The following is a 17,069-nucleotide window of genomic DNA, read 5'->3' on the forward strand; positions in this document are numbered from 1 at the left end:
CTAGAAGAGAAAATGATGAAATGTTTGTCTTTCACAAATCCTTCACCACTAACAAGGACAAGGGTTTCCAACCAAGCATGAGGACATAACACAAGGATTTGGACAAACGACCAGCTTCTGCTGCATATACTACGAGCAAACCAATAGGCACGGTGGCGTTTTTGTCACTGCTCAGCACAATTTAGCATATTGTCAGTTCACAACATTAGCAAAGTTCCGGAACAGTGTTTTGATGTCATAAAACCTTGAGCGAATGCCATTTGGCTCTTGCTTTCATTTTTCTTTGAGTCCAAATGCTGAGCTAATGGTTGCTTGTTAGCACTTGGCTTAAAAAGACATTTTCTCAACCGAATATTTATCAAAGTGCATATTTCATATGCCGAGTTTTTTGCCACCTCCGGCCGGCCGGGTCTGCTGTCTTTGCTCATCTAGACTATAAAGTAGGATACACAACAAAAGCGCGCGCGCACACACTTGCCAATTTTAAAAGGCAATGCTGAAAACGTACATGCATGTTCAAAAAAAAAAGAAGGCGACGACCAATGGGATCACGAGGACCTAACAAGCTCACCTGAACGAGCACAGGTGTGGCCAGGCCGACCGACGCCCACCAGCCCAACTTTTTCCCTTTAAAAGATGCTCTTCACTTCTCTTGTCTGATAGTTGAGTGTTTCCATCCAGTTGGTGGGTGTCGACGAGCATGGCGGCGGACACTCCAATACCGTATGCCTCCTGTCGTACTCTAGTGGTTGCGTTTCTTCTGTGTTCCTCTCTCCCGAGTTTCAACTGTTTTCCGCAGAGGACCCTTGGTCAAATTCTTCCGTGGCAATTAGCCAGCGAGAAGCTTGGAATAAGGAAGGGGAAGATTCTCTTCAGTGGAAAAGAACTCAAGTCCTTGTCGGAATCTGATGGTTCAGGTGAGACTGAGCTTCCACTTTTGCTTTAAAATAGAGGGCGATCTGAGCCTTCAGTATTTCTCAAAGAATGAAAGTATACATTGTCTTTTTCCCGTGAAGAAATACAGGAGCAGTTTGACGAGCTTCCCCGAGTGGAAGCAGCATGGCGGCGCACGCATCCCTCCCTGCAATGTGCTCCGACAAAGATGATCTTAAAAGTCACAGGACGTGGTGCTGCAAATTTGGACCTTGACCTAGGTAGCTCAACTGATCACAGAAACATACAACTAGAGTTGGCTAGCTTTTTGTCGTTTTGCAGGATAAGAGCCTGAAAAGTAAAAAAGGCTTTCTTAAGAAGTTTGAATGATTGCTTATTATGATGCACTGAACAAATGGGAGTTGGCCCTGTCTAGCTCTCATTGGCTTTTTTCTTTCCATTGTCTAATTTGTCTTGTTTCAGGCTCTGGCCGTTCCCTTCCTTTAAATCAGCTGGCGGAATCTTGCGGCCATTTGCTCAATCAGAATTCCCTCGGCCTAGTCTTTGTTGTTTGGTATGGTGGCTGCAATGTGATCCAAGCGGTATGTGTTGACTATTCCAAATGATGATTTTGGTAGAAAGCCACCCACAAAATTTGCAAATATTTCACTAAGGGTATCATTTTTTGTTTTTGGTTTTAAATCTGCTTTCAGAATGGCTATCGTATGCTGCCGCTGATCTTCTTGGAGACTTCAGTTACACTGGCTTGCCCCATGTTTCCCGCTTTGACCCCCCAGCATCCCATCCCGCAAATGGGCCTAAATGTGGAGCGGTCCAAACGCGGTGCGGCCGAGCCCTCTGCCAATGACCCTTACCAGCACTACCACAACTACTTAAAGTACCTGTACTTTTTGCACACCCTGCACAATCCCCAAATATATGCTGGCTACAATCCCATGTACCCAAGCCCCTATTTAGTTTCTTACTCGTATCCTCATCTTGCCATGTATTATCCGCAGCAGCTACAACAAAACCCTGCGGCCCCTTATTGCCACCCACCCGGAGCGCTTTGTCCTTTGCCTCATTATATATATCGCCGTCGTCAGTCTGAAGCACGCATGACGCCAGAGAAAGTAACGGCGATCCCTACTCTTCCCTCCCTCGGAAGTCAAACCACGACCGCAAAACCTTCTGAACTCCTCACGACTCCAGCCACCACGACGAAGAGGGCGTGTCGACGCAGAACCCAATCGCCGAATATAAACTTCACGCCGTATGTAAGCAACCCCTTTGCGCAAGAAATCTCGTACAAAGACGGTGACGAGTTTGCAGCCGCTCCTACAAGTGCATTTCCTGCTGGCTCCCGATCCCAACCGTTCCTGGGCCAGCAGTATTGGCAAGAGGAGCCCTGGTTTTCCCAAGAAGGCGATGAAGGCATTCCCTTAGACTGGGATGATATTTAACACTAGCAGATGGTAAGCGGGACTTTATTTCTGGATTCTTGTGTGCGGTTTTGTCCAATCTTCTCTCTCTTTCAGGAATTTGCATCCCTGATGTAGTGGCAGGCAGGCATTCAATAAATATTTGAACTAAAAGCTGGTTTAAAGTGTCACGTTATTCCAACAATTGACTTCAACTAAACGAGTTGTGTACATTTACATTGTGACAGGCTTTTTTTTTTTTTTTTTTTCTTTCTCAGGGGACACTGATTTGCTCAACATTCCAATTCCAATAGAAAAGAAGCACTGGCTACTGCAAATTCAGTGTTCTGCGGGTCTACTGTGCGGTCGGTCTGTCATTGTATCTTCAGCATGAAAAAGATGATTTCTGAGATTCTGAATAAATACAGTGTAAAATGAGGAGTTCTTTCTTTTTCTACTTCCCCCTTCTGCATCTCAATGCGCACGCACCCTCCACCCCATTCTGTCCGTTTGGATATATTTCCACATGGTGCCATCTCCTCTGGGCACGATGCGCATCTCCCCACATCAGCGGAGCCCGCCCGGCCGGCCGGCCGCACGCGACATGACGCGACCTCCCGGTTCGGTGCAGGGATGCTCTCTTGTCTCGCTCCTCTTGGCCAGGCAGCGAACCTCTAATGCAAATTGCAGCCTCAAATGGTTGAGCCGTTCAAGCGTGGCAGAGGAAGGAAGCTCTTCTGTCATTCGCTCTGCCGCAACCACATTAGAAAGCAGTCGGCGATGAAGGTGAGCTCTTTTTGAGATTTGCGGTCTGGATGCAGATTTGACCAGGATTAGCAACAGAACAATTGCTATCCATTTTCTTTCCTCTATAATTCCAGGGGACATGACGAGGGACGTTGCCATTGTTCAGGATATCTGATTCTCGACACATTCTGCCCATGGAGGAGGACTACGATGTGGACGTGGCTGAAGTGTTCATGGGAAGGGTCGGAGCAGGCCAGTGGTGGATGGACTTTGGGAAGGGGGACAGCGAGGAGGCCCAAAGCGCTTTCGTGGTGAACAGTCGCAGCTGGGCTGAGGAGCTTCGGGAGTGTTACGACGGTGAACAAAGCAGACTGTCCAGCATCTCGGTCAGTTTTTTCTCTCGTTACGATTGCATGTATAAAGTCTCGGATCCGAGCACTGATTTATCCCTCTTATTAGCAAAACATGCGTGAGTGAGGTAAACAAACCTGCAAGCAGGCAATGGGTGGGACACGCACACACCAAAACAGCAACAATGAGAGCTACATTTAGGAGAGGTTCAAAGAAATAAAAACGTCATTTCAAAAACTAGATGTTGCTGGTCGATAGATAGCCTGTTTTGATCATCCGCAGGGAAGTGCATTAACAGGCTGACCAAACGTGCATGGAAAAGCCTCTGCTGTGTTTTAGCCTCCGAGCAAATGGTGGCTCGGACTTGGCTCCTTCGAGATATTTATAGCTATCTGATGCAACGAAGCGCGATAGATGACTCAAAACAAAAGCTTGTTTACCCAGCATGCCTTGCTATGACGCAGCACTGCGAGCTAGCTGTGTGTTAGGGTAAGTGCGTGTGCCCGACCGACCGACCGAGTCTCTTCTGGTCACATGGCAAAGGGTTCATCCATCCATCCATTTTGTGCAATGCTTGTCCTGATTTTGGTGAGAGGTGGAGTGCACCCTGGACTGGCACAGATAGATCACACTCACATGCACAACAATGGCTAATTGTGATTTGGAGTCTACAGTTAAGACGTCAATCTATTTATTTCAATGTATCTATTTTTATATAGATCTTTTTTATTTTTTGATTCCTTTTTTATTTCTTTGTTTTTATTTTATTTTTGTAATTCATTTTTTATTTCTTTCTTTTTCATTTCTTTCTATTTAGTTCTGTTGACTTATTTATTGTTTTTGGATTAGGGAGGAAGCCAAACCAAATCCATTCAAGCTGCACATATCGCTAGCTGGGATTTGAACCCCGAACCTCAGACCTGTGAGGCACATGTACTGACCTCCCTCCCACTGTCCGTCCATTGTACATTTGGAGGCAAAAGCAATCTTTCCAAATGTACAGTCAGCCCAGTCATCATGAAATGCGCTGACATTTACTCCAAGTGTCCATGGGAGCAATTTATTGCTGAGTTATGGGGCGACCTAGGTGGCACGTCTCATTCGTCAGACTGCTCAGCCGTGCGTGACTCGCCCTTACACGGCATAGCTTTGAGGGCATTCCGAGGACTCGGAAACGACAGCAAAGATGAGGAAGATGGAGGCACAAATGGCCAGCTCCCTCTTCCATCCTTCCTCTGGTGCGTTTGTCTTCCCGCGCTTCCCCCTCCCACATCTCTTGCTCCCCCCCCCTTCCATCCTTCCTCTCGCGCTTCCCCCTCCCACATCTCTTGCTCCCCCCCCCTTCCATCCTTCCTCTCGCGCTTCCCCCTCCCACATCTCTTGCTCCCCCCCCCCTTCCATCCTTCCTCTCGCGCTTCCCCCTCCCACATCTCTTGCTCCCCCCCCTTCCATCCTTCCTCTCGCGCTTCCCCCTCCCACATCTCCTGCAGTATATGAGTGGGTCTCCCGGGTCCGACTCCACTGCAGTGTAGAAGAAGGGCAGGGCGGACTTACGTGTTCAGTACGATGCGATGAAGGATGGTGCACCAGGAGAAACGCGTTTACCAGGTGTGTGTGTGCGCGTGTGTCCCTTTGTGTGCGTGTACGTGATGTCGAAGCGGTGAGAAAGATTGGCAGATGTTACGTGATTGGCAGCCATCGCTGGTGAGATGCTGTGAATGATTCAGCGCCACAGAGGCTTGGGCCGGTGTGCTCTTTTGATCCTCTGCGTATTTGTTTGACAAGATGTTTGTATCTGTGCAAAAACTCTAGGTATGCCATCTGTGTTCAAGTCAAATGTGCTGCAGTACCATCGAGATGTATTTTCATTTATCACACGTGCCATTTAATATGTGGGCTAGCTTGGGGAAATGCAAAAAAGGCAGTCCCAGACCAGGAAAAAACAAACCCAAAAAAACACGGGAGAGTCCATTGTGTCGATAAACGATGATGCTAAAATGCAGTAAAAAAGACGCGCGTGATTAATAGTTGAGGTGAAATGAAAGAACCATCCCTCAGTGTGGCTGAAAAATATCACTAAATTGTTCTACAATCTGGAATAATATCACAGCATGTGTGGTTAGTTGTAGAAGGTTCCAGTCATCCAAGTCCAAATGTGCCTCATCATTCCCACAGCAAGCAGGGTTACTGCATGCCTGTGGATCCCGTCATGCACGGCGGCCAGGGCAGACGTGTCACCTCGCCTGTCTATCCAATCCGAGTCCAGCTATCATTGCAATCTGGTCAAAAAGAAATCTGTGAATTCAAGTAAGCAAGCCCTCATCCCACGCCACACGCTATGGGGCCAAAGGCTATTCCGTTACCATGACAACCGTGCTTTGTACACATTGTGGATGTGGCCGCTGGCTGCTTGAAAGTGGTTCGATCCAAAAGACAACAGATACTAAATTTAGGATTAATATTGGTCTCTCCGGAATGTCCTTGTTGATCATCTCATATACAGCATCATAATTGTGGGTTTGTTTTTTTTTCCCTTTGTTTTTCTGGCAGGCCCAGCGAAATGAGAGAGAGTCGATCAGGCAGAAACTGGCCCTGGGCAGTTTCTATGACGACGAGCCAGTCATCTTCACCAGCTGCAGCAAGAGCGACCTGTCTTCTCGGTGGGTGTCTCAATGCGGCGGGCGTGTGAACTATTTTTGTATTCTGACTGACGGCTGACGTTGTTTGAACTCGGCATCTATTTTGGACGTCGGCTGACGTTCGCTCGCTCGCTCGCTCGTTCGCTCCCGCCAACATCATGGATATTTCATTACGTTTGTCGCTCTTTCTGTTTTTTCTACTCAGCAGCACAATAAATCCGCTGAAGAATCTGTCCATGCACTGCCTGCCGGTTAGCTATGGATAGTTCCGGAATAAACATTTGCACTTACCTTTGATTATTTCCACGGTATGAGTGGAGTTGGATGCAAAGAAATGACTACCTTGTCATCGTTGACATACGTATTTCCATGTAGATTGTATGCTCGTGGGAGCATCACAAAGGCTTTTTTGTGGTGTTTTCTCTTCTGTCAGGTTCCACAGCGGTGTCAACCTGCAGGTGTGTTTTGTCAACGACAGCAGCAGCAGCAGCGACAAAGACAGCGATGCTGAGGACAGCAGGACAGAAACCAGTCTGGACACACCCTTGTCACCTGTGGTATGCATAGGCTGGCTTTGACCGGATAGTTCTTCTTCTTTTGATGACGACGAACCTCATGGTATTTCTTCAACAAACGAATTGGACCTTTTTCACCCCCAAGTGGTCAATAGAGCCGAAATGCAATCGTAATATCCATCCATCCATCCATCCATCCATCTTCTTCCGCTTATCCGGGGTCGGGTCGCGGGGGCAGCAGCTTCAGGAGGGACTCCCAGACTTCCCTCTCCCCAGCTACAATCGTAATAATAATAATAATAGCAACCGCCACCATCTCGTACGTTCATCATCAAATCCTCCTGCTCCAGAGCAAGCAGAGCTCGTCGTTATCGGATCGAGACACGGCGGAGGAGGATTCGGACCCGCTGGACGACTGCGGCGGGTTCTGGCGGGTGCAGCGGAGGCTCCAGGAGGAGGCACGGGTGGCCCTGGCTCTGGCCAGACCTATGGCCCGGATGCAGGTGGAGGTGGAGAGGCAGATCCAGCAGCACAGACGCTCGCCTGTGGCAGATCTGGTGAGTGAGTCAGCATGAATCCCAATTGGCTGTGGAGAGGTTTTGTTTTGACTCCCACTTGAAATGAGTTTGCTTTTGTGGATACGCACAGCTTCCGCATCTGCCTCACATCAGCGAATGTTTGATGAAGAGGAATCTGAGGCGAGGCGACATGAGGGATATGAGTCTTGGCCAGCTTCAAGTGATCACAAACGACTTGCACTCACAAATCCAGAGTAAGTCGGTCAGACAATGTTAACAGAACATTGTTAACATTGTCGTGGGTGGAACGTCATTGCAGGTCTCAATGAGGAGCTGGTGCAGCTGCTGCTACTGAGGGATGAGCAGCATGTTGAGCAGGATGCCATGCTGGTGGACATCGAGGACCTCACCAGGTGAACACGCTCTGCTCTTCTCATTTGATGTCATGTATAAAAAGCGCGTGGGTCCATGGGTGATTCTAAGCAGCCCGCATTTGGTCTACTTGCTTGTCTTTGTCTCGATGCAGACACGCTCACAGCCATCAGCGACATCAGGCTGAGAAAGCCAACGCGAAATGAATGCCCACGTGTCCACCTGCACGCCACTCATTGGATTGTCACTTGCGTTGCCACGGAAACTCCATTTGTGCTGTCTGTGGAGAAAAGAAGAGGCCCTATAGTGTTCAGAACGTATCGCACCACTGGACCCAGATGGTTTTTGCTTTCTACTCGACTCTGCTCATGGCAGATTTGGAAGGGTTCTTGACAACTTTCCGTCACCAAACCAACTTTGCCACCTTATGTCCATTTCGAGAAAGCACTTGCACACTTTCTTCTTGATTTGTCCGTCGTAGTCGAAACTCCAATTCACTGTTGCAATAGAAATGTAGTCAGTCTGTCTCCAGTGCTCATTTGAAAGTATGGCTTGAATGCTGCAGCACCACTGAGACAAACAACCGGATGTACGACAATCGCTGCTGTAGTGCACACTTTCATTTTTGCACATTTGCATTGCATACAACACACCGATGATATGAAAGGTATTTTGTAGGAGTAGCAAAAGCATCGTGAACTGCCTCAGTTGATTTCTTTTCTTAGGGTAAATTGATGAAGAAAAAAACAACAACTAAATCCCAGACTATACATATCTATATCTATATCTATCTATTTTATGTGAGAGAAAGGTTTATGGATGGAAAAGTTGTCTATGAAAGAAAAACAACTTGTTGCTTATTATCTATCAGTGTGTCCTTTGTGCATAAAGTCGACTTTGGTTTTCTATTGTATGCTACGCGTATACATGTCTCGTATGATGACTGTAAAGATATGGGCTAATAAACATTTGAAGTGTGTGGAGCGGCTGATTCTTATCACGCAACTGGATTTAGTAGCACCACCTAGTGATTCTTTGCTTAATTGCACCTAAGGCGACGTTAAAAAAACATTTTTTGGGGGGCTCATTTTAAATGGAAACAGTCTGCTCATCCTGGATAATACGTGAAAAAGTATTTTCGTTTATTTTCCGACCGATCACGTCGTATTCTATTGATAAGGTCAGTGATCCGAACCGGAAATGACCTCATGTGATGGCACACCTGACGCCAATTGTGGTTCATTCAAACGGGTTCGGCTCAATAAATGTCATTAAATGTCAAAGGAAGAAAAAGGAAGACGCTCAACGTAGCTGAACTCCATCATCGCCTAGTTGCACGGCCGCCGGTGTTGAGCGGTGGTGAGGCCGAAGTTGAAGGTCGAAATGAATTTGCTCGCGCCCCGTTGCATCGTTTTCGTGCTTTTGGCCCTTTTGGCCCTTTTGGCCCTGAGCGAAAGCCGCCGCCGCCGCCGCTACCACTTGCTAGCATACGACGAAGGGCCGAGCGTTTCCGTCCAACCTCAGCAACCTCAGCAGCTGCAAGATGCTCCCAAAACGCTACTTGTCAAATGTCATTCGGACTCTATGGAGCTCGTGCTCCAGCGCGACTTGTTCCACACGGGCCATTTGGTGGAGCCCGAACATCTGCGCCTCGGTTCTGAGCCGGGGCGTGGAAGCGGCTCATGCCGCGCGCGAGCGACGGCTGACGGCGGCGCCACATTGACCTTATGGGCCGACCTGATGGATTGTGGAACTCTGCTCTCGGTAAGCACGTTTAGGGGGGAAAAAAAAAAAAAAAAATTCCATTCATAACCTTCACGTTTTTCGAACCACTTCACTTTGCCGCTCCACTTGCATTTGCTTGTGCACGCTTTCTACTCTGCTGGTTTTTTTTACCAAAAGAACCCGAAGTTACGAAGACTTCAACTGCTTTTCCGTCTCTCTAGTCAACACGAGACAAGCTTATCTATTCCAACGTGTTGGTCTACACACCTGAGCCATCATCTGACGGCTTGCGTCGACTGGACGCAGTGACGATTCCGGTCGAGTGCCATTTTGACAAGTAAGTTCTGACTTCAACGATGCATTTGGGATGGTCCAAATTTCACATACTGTATGACACAGGGCCATTTTAAAAGACGTGATCATATTGCCAATCAATCCCTGCTAATTGGTTTTGATATTTAGCTATACTTGGAATCGCTGCGTAAAATGGAGCTTCTTTTTTCAGGAGGTATTCTGTGGCTGGCATTTCCCTGCACCCTGCCTGGATTCCTTCCGTCTGGGTGGTCGCAGCCGAAAGTCGCATTGACTTCAAACTGCGCCTCGTGACTGGTGGGTGGGGGGGCGCGATTCCATTTTCTTTTGCCGTTCTATTCATGCCACTGAAGTCATTCTGGAATGTTTCAGACGACTGGATGTTTGAGAGGCGCTCGCATACATATTTTTTGGGGGAACCCATGCACATGGAGGTGTCCGCCGCTGTCCGGAAACATAAGCCCTTGCGCGTCTACGTGGAGCATTGCGCCGCCACGGCTGACCCGGATCCGTATTCCGACATAAGATACGACTTTATCGAGCGTAACGGGTGAGTGAGTGAGTGCTGAATATTCGTCTAGCTTCTCAAAATGCGACCCAATGATCCCCCTGGGTTACAGATGTCTCACGGACGCCTTCCACACAAACTCCAGCTCTCGCTTCCTGCCCAGGCTTGTGGAGCACACGCTTCAGTTTCAGCTGGAAGCCTTCCGGTTCCATCACCAGCCCAACAGTCAGGTTAGCATCGCCACTGACAAAATAGTACCTCAAGTGAGGTTGCACGCTGACTTGTGTGCCCTGCCCTGCCCTGCCCTGCCTGTCGTGTAGGTTTACATCACTTGCTGGTTGAAGGCTGTTCCACACTCGGTAGCCGTTCCCTCTCAAAACAGGGCCTGCTCTTTTATTGACAACGGGTAATCTCGCAGAGTAGCACTTGTTCCGGGCATTGTGCTTTTGAAACAATCCTGGCTTTTCTCCGTGCGCAGATGGTGGTCAGCAGATGGCGAGCACACAAAATGTGGAACCTGCAGTCCACTATTGGCCACAAGGGAAACGACCAGAGCGACAGACATAAGGCTGGCTGCAAATTGGGGAGAAAATGTTGCTCCGGACAAAGCCCAGCAAGCAACTAGTAGTCTTCTGCACACCCACCCTGAAATGTCTCAGCAGCCCACTTCTGGTGTGAAGATGGAGAGCGACTACAAATTGAGTGAGAACAAAAATGACGCATTAGCAACAGCTTTAGTCGAGTCTGTTTAAAGTGGTAACGTGCCTTTCTTTTTTGCAGCATGTCAGACTAGAGGATACATTGCATCCATAGTGTTTGTCATGTACTTTGGTGTGACTTCATTCTTTTTTTTTTATGCTCGTTACAGTGAGAGCCGTCCAACTTGGTCCTCTTACTGTTGAATAGACATCGGTCACAATACCTTTGACCAACTCCTCCAGTCTGGTCAATCCAAGATGACCTTCACACACTGGAAACGGAATTTCCTTCTCCATTTCTCTTTCTTTGCTGTCTGTCTCATGTTTGTGACCAAGCTCTCAAATACAATTTTTACGCTACCTCAGAATGTTGTTGTTTTTAAGCCGCTTGCTTTTGCGTAGGCTTGGGTTTCGAAGCGCTCTGCGAAAGCAAATGGATTTCTTTTCGTCAAAGTAGGCAAACGTACTGCGAATCCTTTCGGCATCGTCCGATCAATCTGGTCTACGTATGGGCCATCCTCCGTAGATGAGGGATGCCATTAAGGAGCACTTCCTTCCATTACCACCCACAATCTTGTAGTCCCAATATTGATTGTTTGTTGTGAGAGGGGCCTGACGTAGCGTTTCACTTTCCAATGAGAAACTGTGGGCATTATTGTATATTTGACTGCTTGGAATGAGCAAAACTGAAATGGTGATTCTATTGCAAAATGGTCTAGTTTGTGCTTCCAATCAGAGACAGCCATTGCGTTCCAAGTTTTAGAAGTCCTATTTTTACAAAAGTTGGGTCCTTGTACCTGAAGGCCCAACATATTTTATCAGTGGATACTCGCACAATCAGCTCGAAGCAGGCTGGCCGTCTTATTAATCCCCCCAAAACAGAACTGCTGCTCACCACTAGGGACCACTTCAGCACACGACTACTTTTGTAGAAGAGCTTTTAATCCATTAAAATGTTATCCACGAGGGCTTTAACGTGTGCCGCAGATACTTTTGATGAGAGTCTACACCTCTGGTCAGCATCTCGTACATTAAAAGTTCCCGGGGGTGTTGGAAGCGCTGGCTGTGGTTCTGAAGATTCTTGTGTCCCTTCTGCGATCAATCATTAGTAGTCCATTTCCCTTTCCCGGGCGCCTGTTTACTTTCCTAGCAAATGAATATGCACGTAAGGCTTTTGCTAGCAATTCACTAGAAGCTCTAATGAGCTTACTAAGTGCATCATAAATGTGAGGAGCCTTTGTGTTGCAGAGTACATGCGAGTTGGAGATGGTGAGGGAGATTTTGATGCTGCTTCACTGACGCCGTCGCCACCGCCGCGTCTTCAATGCAGCTCCTTGGATCGCTGGCAGACATGTTTTTCCAAACGTTGGCCGTCCTCACCGTGTGTTCCGCTCTCGGAACGCGGTCCAGCCAGAGATGCAGACCCTCTTTTTGCCGGGACGAGCCTGAATGCTGCCCTGGGAGGAACGCCAGCGCTTGTTGCGAGCCCTCGGAGGACGGCGCCTACGGCCACGTCGCTACGGTTACTCGCAAGCTCTCCGGTGTTCTCATCATGCTTCTTCTCTTTGCCTTGGGATACTCGGTCCAGCGTGTGTTGTGTTCCCGATCGCGCCAGCTGAGCCCGGACGACGGCGGACGCCCGGCCGTCGCCGCTTCCCGGGAGCTGCTGATGGAGAGCTCCACGCCGGACAGCCTCACGGATGGCGGAACCATGGCTTATCTGCCCACGTATGACCAGTGCAAGCATCTACCCACTTACGAGGAGACGGTAGGGTATGGACAAGCTCATTCCTCTGTGGGACAAACCAGGAGTAATTTTTAGAAAGACTTAAGACTGGATGTATTCGTGAGGAATATGGTCAACAAGAAAACACGAGGTAGCATTGATGCTGCAAGATGACTTGAATGGCTTTCTGCTCATCTTGATGAATATTTCACCAATACCTGATGGCAGATCCAGAATAAACCAGTAATAGCTTTTGTTTCGGTGCTGTATAAACCCTCGAGGCATGTCATGTAGTAACTTGCCATTTTATTGATTGCACAAGCACCGTTCATAATTCACCTTGCAGGCTTTGGAGAAGCATTCCACGACTGAAATATTGAATATAAGTTTCCAATATCTGTGTTTAGTCGTTGTGATCATTATTATTTTTTAAACATTGCCAGAGTTCAAACTAAGTTGCTTCCAACGTTGTGTGCCATGTCCATTCTAGAGCCACAAATATTTACAGTCATTAAATAGAATTTGTTTTTTTTTTTTCTTCACAACTCTATGAAGGAAAAAAGACAAAAGTTCCATCCGTGAGCATAATTGCATTGATACAAATAAGATTTCAAATCTGCAGTCCGTTTTTAGTGTCGTCGGCCTATTTGAATGACAAGACTTGTGCGTTCTCACGATGAGAATGATTGCCCGCTGAAATTGTGGAAACGGCACGCGTGTCCGTTCCCTTCCAAATGCACCCTCAACGCCTAACGGATTTAAATTTGATGTAATTCACGGTGTCCCGAATGTTCTCCTTCACGTTGGGGGCCGATTCCGTCGGGGGTTTGATCATGTGGCCGATCCTTTTGAGAGCCTCTTCCAGGCCGAAGCCCGTGGACGCGGAGCACGGCTGGGCGAACCAGTCCCTGTTGCCGCAAGTCTTGCGCAGGTTAAAGTTGTCTATGATTTCCGTCACGGTCATAGCGCCGTCGACGTCCTGCTTGTTGGCGAGAACCGCCAGCGGACGCCCGCGGAGCTGCTCGCTGGTCAGAGTGCTCTCCAGCTCCCGCTTGGCCTCGGCCGCCCTGCCCCGGTCGGCGGCGTCCACCACGAAGACGACGGCCACCGTGTCCTGGTGGAAAGTCCGCCAGTGGCGGCGCATTTCCGTCTGGCCGCCCACGTCCCACACGGTCAGAGCAAAGTTCTTCTTTTTCCTCTTCACGTCAAACATTTCCACGTTGAAGCCAATGGTGGGGACGGTGCCGACTAACCTGTTGTGTTTCATCTTGTACAGGAGGGTGGACTTGCCCGCATTGTCCAGACCCAGCAGAAGGACCCGGGCCTCGGGTTGCGTGGAGCCCCGCTGCCCCATTCAGCTCGTCTGTCTGTCTGTCTGTCTGTCTGTCTCCTCCTGGGCAGGCAGGGTGTTGACTTCTTACCTGCTCCTGCTCCTTTGAAGGTGCGTTCTGGCATCATTTCCTGTGGAAGGTGCGGCTAAATTAACGACATGAATAGATCAACTATTAAGGGACAATGGAGACTGTCAATTTGGAAACATGGACTTTGCCAGACTGTTGCATTTGTCGTTTTGCTGCCTCTTTCCATTCATTTTTCTGGATGTTTCAAAATGACTCCTTTAAATTTCAAATTTAGCTTTAAAGGGACCCGTGTATCCTTTTTTTTTTCCTTGACTGAGAATTGTGATCATATGATGCAGCGGTGCGCAACAAATACAAAAACAACAGTCACACAGTGCCTAAATATAGAAACAGTTTTTTTGTTCAATGAGTATCAAGTGCCGCATGAGTGTAAGAAAATCACGACTGCTTTATTCGTTGTGCGACAAGTGAATACAGCATTAAACTTAAGAGAAGAATAACCTGATTGTACACAAGTCAAGGTAAATCCCTTTTTAAACTCCCAACAGGTTTCACAACAAGCCAAATAGGCATGTAGTGACATGTGATGGGCAAAGAAATACCATTCAATTTCCTCGCCCTGGAACATCCCACAGTTGAGAGCACTAGTACATAAGGTCGTTCAACTGTATTAGAAAGAAAGAAAGAAAGAAAGAAAGAGGAAAAAAAAAAACATACACAGCTGAAAGGTTTCAAATACTTTAACTTCCACAAACCAAAAGCATTGTCAAGTTACTTTTGGATAGACAATGAAATTGAAGTTGGGCTCATCTAACCCTTTGCTGGGTCATTTGGGAGCAACCTTAAGCTAAATATGATTCTCGGTCGATCACGCGTACCGATCGGCAGTCAAGTTAGCTCCGTGAATAACAACGTTAAAACCAATGCGATAGACCATAAAGAATAAACATGTCACTGGAGCGCTCCTCTTTCCTTCTTGAACATTCCAAATGTCTAAATGCCATGCATGTAAAGAATACTGTGCTGTATTACTGCTTCCTTCCCGACAACACAGCTAGCTGCACAGTCTGCATGGAAAACATTTGCCACCCCCTATCTTCTCACTTCCCATTTCTCCATCTTGTCCCCCAATTCCAGCACTGCCCGCCCACATGAGCTTGTCAAGGGACTAAATCAATAAATATCATTGATCCGCCAAACTCCAAGGCGGATCAGGAGACAATCTGCTCCACCACGTCAGAACGTGGTGGGGGTGCCAAAGCCCAACACGATGGTGTTAGTCCTCATTTGAGTCGAATTCTTTCTTCCGGGGTCAAGTTCTCGTCCATTGCTCTCTGGGCTTCATCCACACGCCGCCGGTTGGGCTGTCTACGACGTACACCAGTCCCGCGGCTTCCCGGCGCCCCTGGCTCCGAGGCGAGCGGCCCGCCAGCCTTTGCGGCGCCGGCAGCTGCGCGGGCTGCCGGCCGACCGACCTCTGAACGACCTGGCCCCGAGAAGCGGCCGGGTCGGCCTGGTGAGGCAAATCCCCCGCGGCCAGAATCACGCCAGCCTCTGATTTGGAACCTTGCTGACCCATTTTCAAAATCCACAAGCTATCTGTAAAACGCCACCGTGCGTGTTCCCGTGAAGCAAGTTTTGCGGTCACCAGACACTTGCGGCCAGGTCCAGACTATTCGGAGTGTTTGCACCTGCCGCAGGCCGTCACTCGGACGTACAGAACTGGACATTGACGAAGAGGTGTTGGGTTTCACTGCTGTGCCTTGTTGACGTCATTTACTGTTAGGCACAGTCATGGTGCTGGTAATGTCACCACAGCTCTTATTGTGGATGTTAATAGAATCAATCCTCTTAACTCGAGACTAATTCCGCCTTCTGAAGCTCTACTGCAATTCTTAAAGAGGTAATACAAGTCCAGAGTGATGTGATGAGTACGAATTTTATTGTAAAAGAAAAAAGTACATCGCTTTGGCCATCTGCTTGACGCCAAAAACGCAATAAATAAGGCATGTAAGGTCAATTGAAATGAAACACTTGAAGGGAATTTAGTTGGATTTGCAATGGAAACTCTTCAAAGGAAAAAGGCATTTTTTCAAATACGTGGAATAGTGTCAATTGCAGTGAGGACACAAAATTCATTGAAATGAATCTAGTGCTGAGTCACGCTTTACCGTAGCTTTTGCTTCAAACGTATCGCCGCTGACAGCTACTCGCATTACTTTTCACCATATGGGTGCAGTTCCTCGACACTGCGCTCCATGTACTATCGATCCATTCAAGTCAAATGATGGCAAACACCTTAAGCCAGGGGTCTCAAAGTCCAGTCCTCGGGGGCGGGCCGCATTCCTACATGTTTTCCGAGTTTCCCTCGTTCAACACACCTGATTCAAATGATCAGATCATCCTCCCGTTCTGCAGGAGCCTGATCATTGAATCAGGTGTGTTGAACCAGGGAAACTCGGAAAACATGTAGGAATGCGCCCTCCCCCCCAGGACTGGACTTTGTCATCCCTACCTTAAGCTGTGTACAGTGGTGACTTTAGATCAGTGGTTCTTAACCTGGGTTCGATCGAACCCTAGGGGTTCAGTGAGTTGGTCTCAGGGGTTCGGCAAAGCCTCCACTGTGGAGATCCGAACACACCTGATTTATCAAGTAAATTTGGGACGACGCATATCTGGACTGGCCTCGCAAAAGGCAACAGCAGAAGTCACACTGATTTGCAGGTATGCCATTTGTTGTGTTGTGTTGGTTTTCTTCGAAAAAGGTGATGTTCATACACGGCTCATTTTGTGCACCAGTAAAAAAAAATCTATGGGTTGAGTTTGAATTATTATTATTTTTCACTTAAGAGAGGTTCGGAGAATGCTCATATGAAACTGGTGGGGTTCGGTACCTCCAACAAGGTTAAGATCCACTGCTTTCGATACTGCAGAGGCTTAGCTGATTGTTTTGGCATGCATGCATTATACTGCCCCCAGGTGGCCAACGGAAAAAGCCGCACAATATCCATTGACCTCGAAAAACGTGGCAAAAACGGCTTTCTTTTGAGGCGCAAGCATGGTCAAGAAATGAAGTATCTCAAGGCACCACTGTATTGAATAAGATTATAGTTTAGGAGCATTGATAAGTCCCCCCCCTGATCAAGATCAAATGGCATTTCCTCATATAGTGGCAGGGAAAAAAGGATTTGATATTTTATGAGCGTCCAAAATGTTTTCGGGACAACACTTGATTGGTACAAATGCAGTTTGGTCATATTTGTTATGCTATGTATTAATATTGTATTCCAAAATGGTTCTGTT

At 47.8% G+C, this 17,069-nt stretch overlaps 4 protein-coding genes and 1 long non-coding RNA gene across 6 annotated transcripts; 4 read left to right on the top strand and 1 right to left on the bottom strand.

Annotated features, from left to right (window-relative positions):
• The first annotated feature begins 3,167 nt into the window (after window positions 1-3,167).
• On the top strand, window positions 3,168-7,835 carry zgc:153615 (uncharacterized protein LOC777747 homolog). Of its 2 annotated transcripts, none has more exons than XM_037276718.1 (7): window positions 3,168-3,427; window positions 5,943-6,052; window positions 6,465-6,588; window positions 6,897-7,103; window positions 7,195-7,318; window positions 7,384-7,477; window positions 7,591-7,835. In XM_037276718.1, the coding sequence occupies exons 1-7, from the start codon at window positions 3,236-3,238 to the stop codon at window positions 7,640-7,642; spliced, it is 903 nt and encodes a 300-aa protein (XP_037132613.1). In that variant the 5' UTR covers window positions 3,168-3,235; the 3' UTR covers window positions 7,643-7,835. The 2 variants fall into 2 exon arrangements, with proteins under 2 accessions (XP_037132613.1, XP_037132614.1); XM_037276719.1 differs by lacking the exon at window positions 3,168-3,427 and adding an exon at window positions 4,834-5,000.
• Window positions 7,836-9,872: 2,037 nt separating this feature from the next.
• Window positions 9,873-11,146, top strand: LOC119137421 (zona pellucida sperm-binding protein 3-like). The gene is made up of 5 exons (XM_037276720.1): window positions 9,873-10,023; window positions 10,094-10,211; window positions 10,302-10,387; window positions 10,460-10,683; window positions 10,850-11,146. The coding sequence occupies exons 1-5, from the start codon at window positions 9,896-9,898 to the stop codon at window positions 10,885-10,887; spliced, it is 594 nt and encodes a 197-aa protein (XP_037132615.1). The 5' UTR covers window positions 9,873-9,895; the 3' UTR covers window positions 10,888-11,146.
• A 234-nt stretch (window positions 11,147-11,380) lies between these two features.
• Window positions 11,381-16,950, top strand: LOC119137165. The gene is made up of 3 exons (XR_005100873.1): window positions 11,381-11,392; window positions 12,687-12,690; window positions 16,871-16,950. It is a non-coding gene; the product is annotated as an uncharacterized LOC119137165 (long non-coding RNA).
• Window positions 11,996-12,843, top strand: LOC119137164 (uncharacterized membrane protein C3orf80 homolog). Its single transcript, XM_037276256.1, has 2 exons — window positions 11,996-12,473; window positions 12,562-12,843. Exons 1-2 carry the CDS (start codon window positions 12,004-12,006, stop codon window positions 12,650-12,652), a joined length of 561 nt encoding a protein of 186 aa, XP_037132151.1. The 5' UTR covers window positions 11,996-12,003; the 3' UTR covers window positions 12,653-12,843.
• arl14 (ADP-ribosylation factor-like 14) lies at window positions 12,563-13,833 on the bottom strand. The gene has a single exon (XM_037276255.1). The coding sequence runs from the start codon at window positions 13,757-13,759 to the stop codon at window positions 13,148-13,150; it is 612 nt and encodes a 203-aa protein (XP_037132150.1). The 5' UTR covers window positions 13,760-13,833; the 3' UTR covers window positions 12,563-13,147.
• Window positions 16,951-17,069: the final 119 nt, after the last annotated feature.

This window comes from Syngnathus acus, chromosome 17, assembly GCF_901709675.1.
Source record: "Syngnathus acus chromosome 17, fSynAcu1.2, whole genome shotgun sequence".
NCBI classification, from domain to species: domain Eukaryota; kingdom Metazoa; phylum Chordata; class Actinopteri; order Syngnathiformes; family Syngnathidae; genus Syngnathus; species Syngnathus acus.

Coding starts and splice junctions, on each gene's coding strand:
- zgc:153615 (XM_037276718.1), top strand. CDS start 3,236: ATGGAGGAGGACTACGATGTGGACGTGGCTGAAGTGTTCATGGGAAGG. Junction 6,053..6,464: donor AAGAGCGACCTGTCTTCTCG/GTGGGTGTCTCA, acceptor CTCTTCTGTCAG/GTTCCACAGCGGTGTCAACC. Junction 6,589..6,896: donor ACACACCCTTGTCACCTGTG/GTATGCATAGGC, acceptor CTCCTGCTCCAG/AGCAAGCAGAGCTCGTCGTT.
- LOC119137421 (XM_037276720.1), top strand. CDS start 9,896: ATGCACATGGAGGTGTCCGCCGCTGTCCGGAAACATAAGCCCTTGCGC. Junction 10,024..10,093: donor GACTTTATCGAGCGTAACGG/GTGAGTGAGTGA, acceptor CCTGGGTTACAG/ATGTCTCACGGACGCCTTCC. Junction 10,684..10,849: donor GGAGAGCGACTACAAATTGA/GTGAGAACAAAA, acceptor TGCTCGTTACAG/TGAGAGCCGTCCAACTTGGT.
- LOC119137164 (XM_037276256.1), top strand. CDS start 12,004: ATGCAGCTCCTTGGATCGCTGGCAGACATGTTTTTCCAAACGTTGGCC. Junction 12,474..12,561: donor TATGGACAAGCTCATTCCTC/TGTGGGACAAAC, acceptor ACACGAGGTAGC/ATTGATGCTGCAAGATGACT.
- arl14 (XM_037276255.1), bottom strand. CDS start 13,759: ATGGGGCAGCGGGGCTCCACGCAACCCGAGGCCCGGGTCCTTCTGCTG.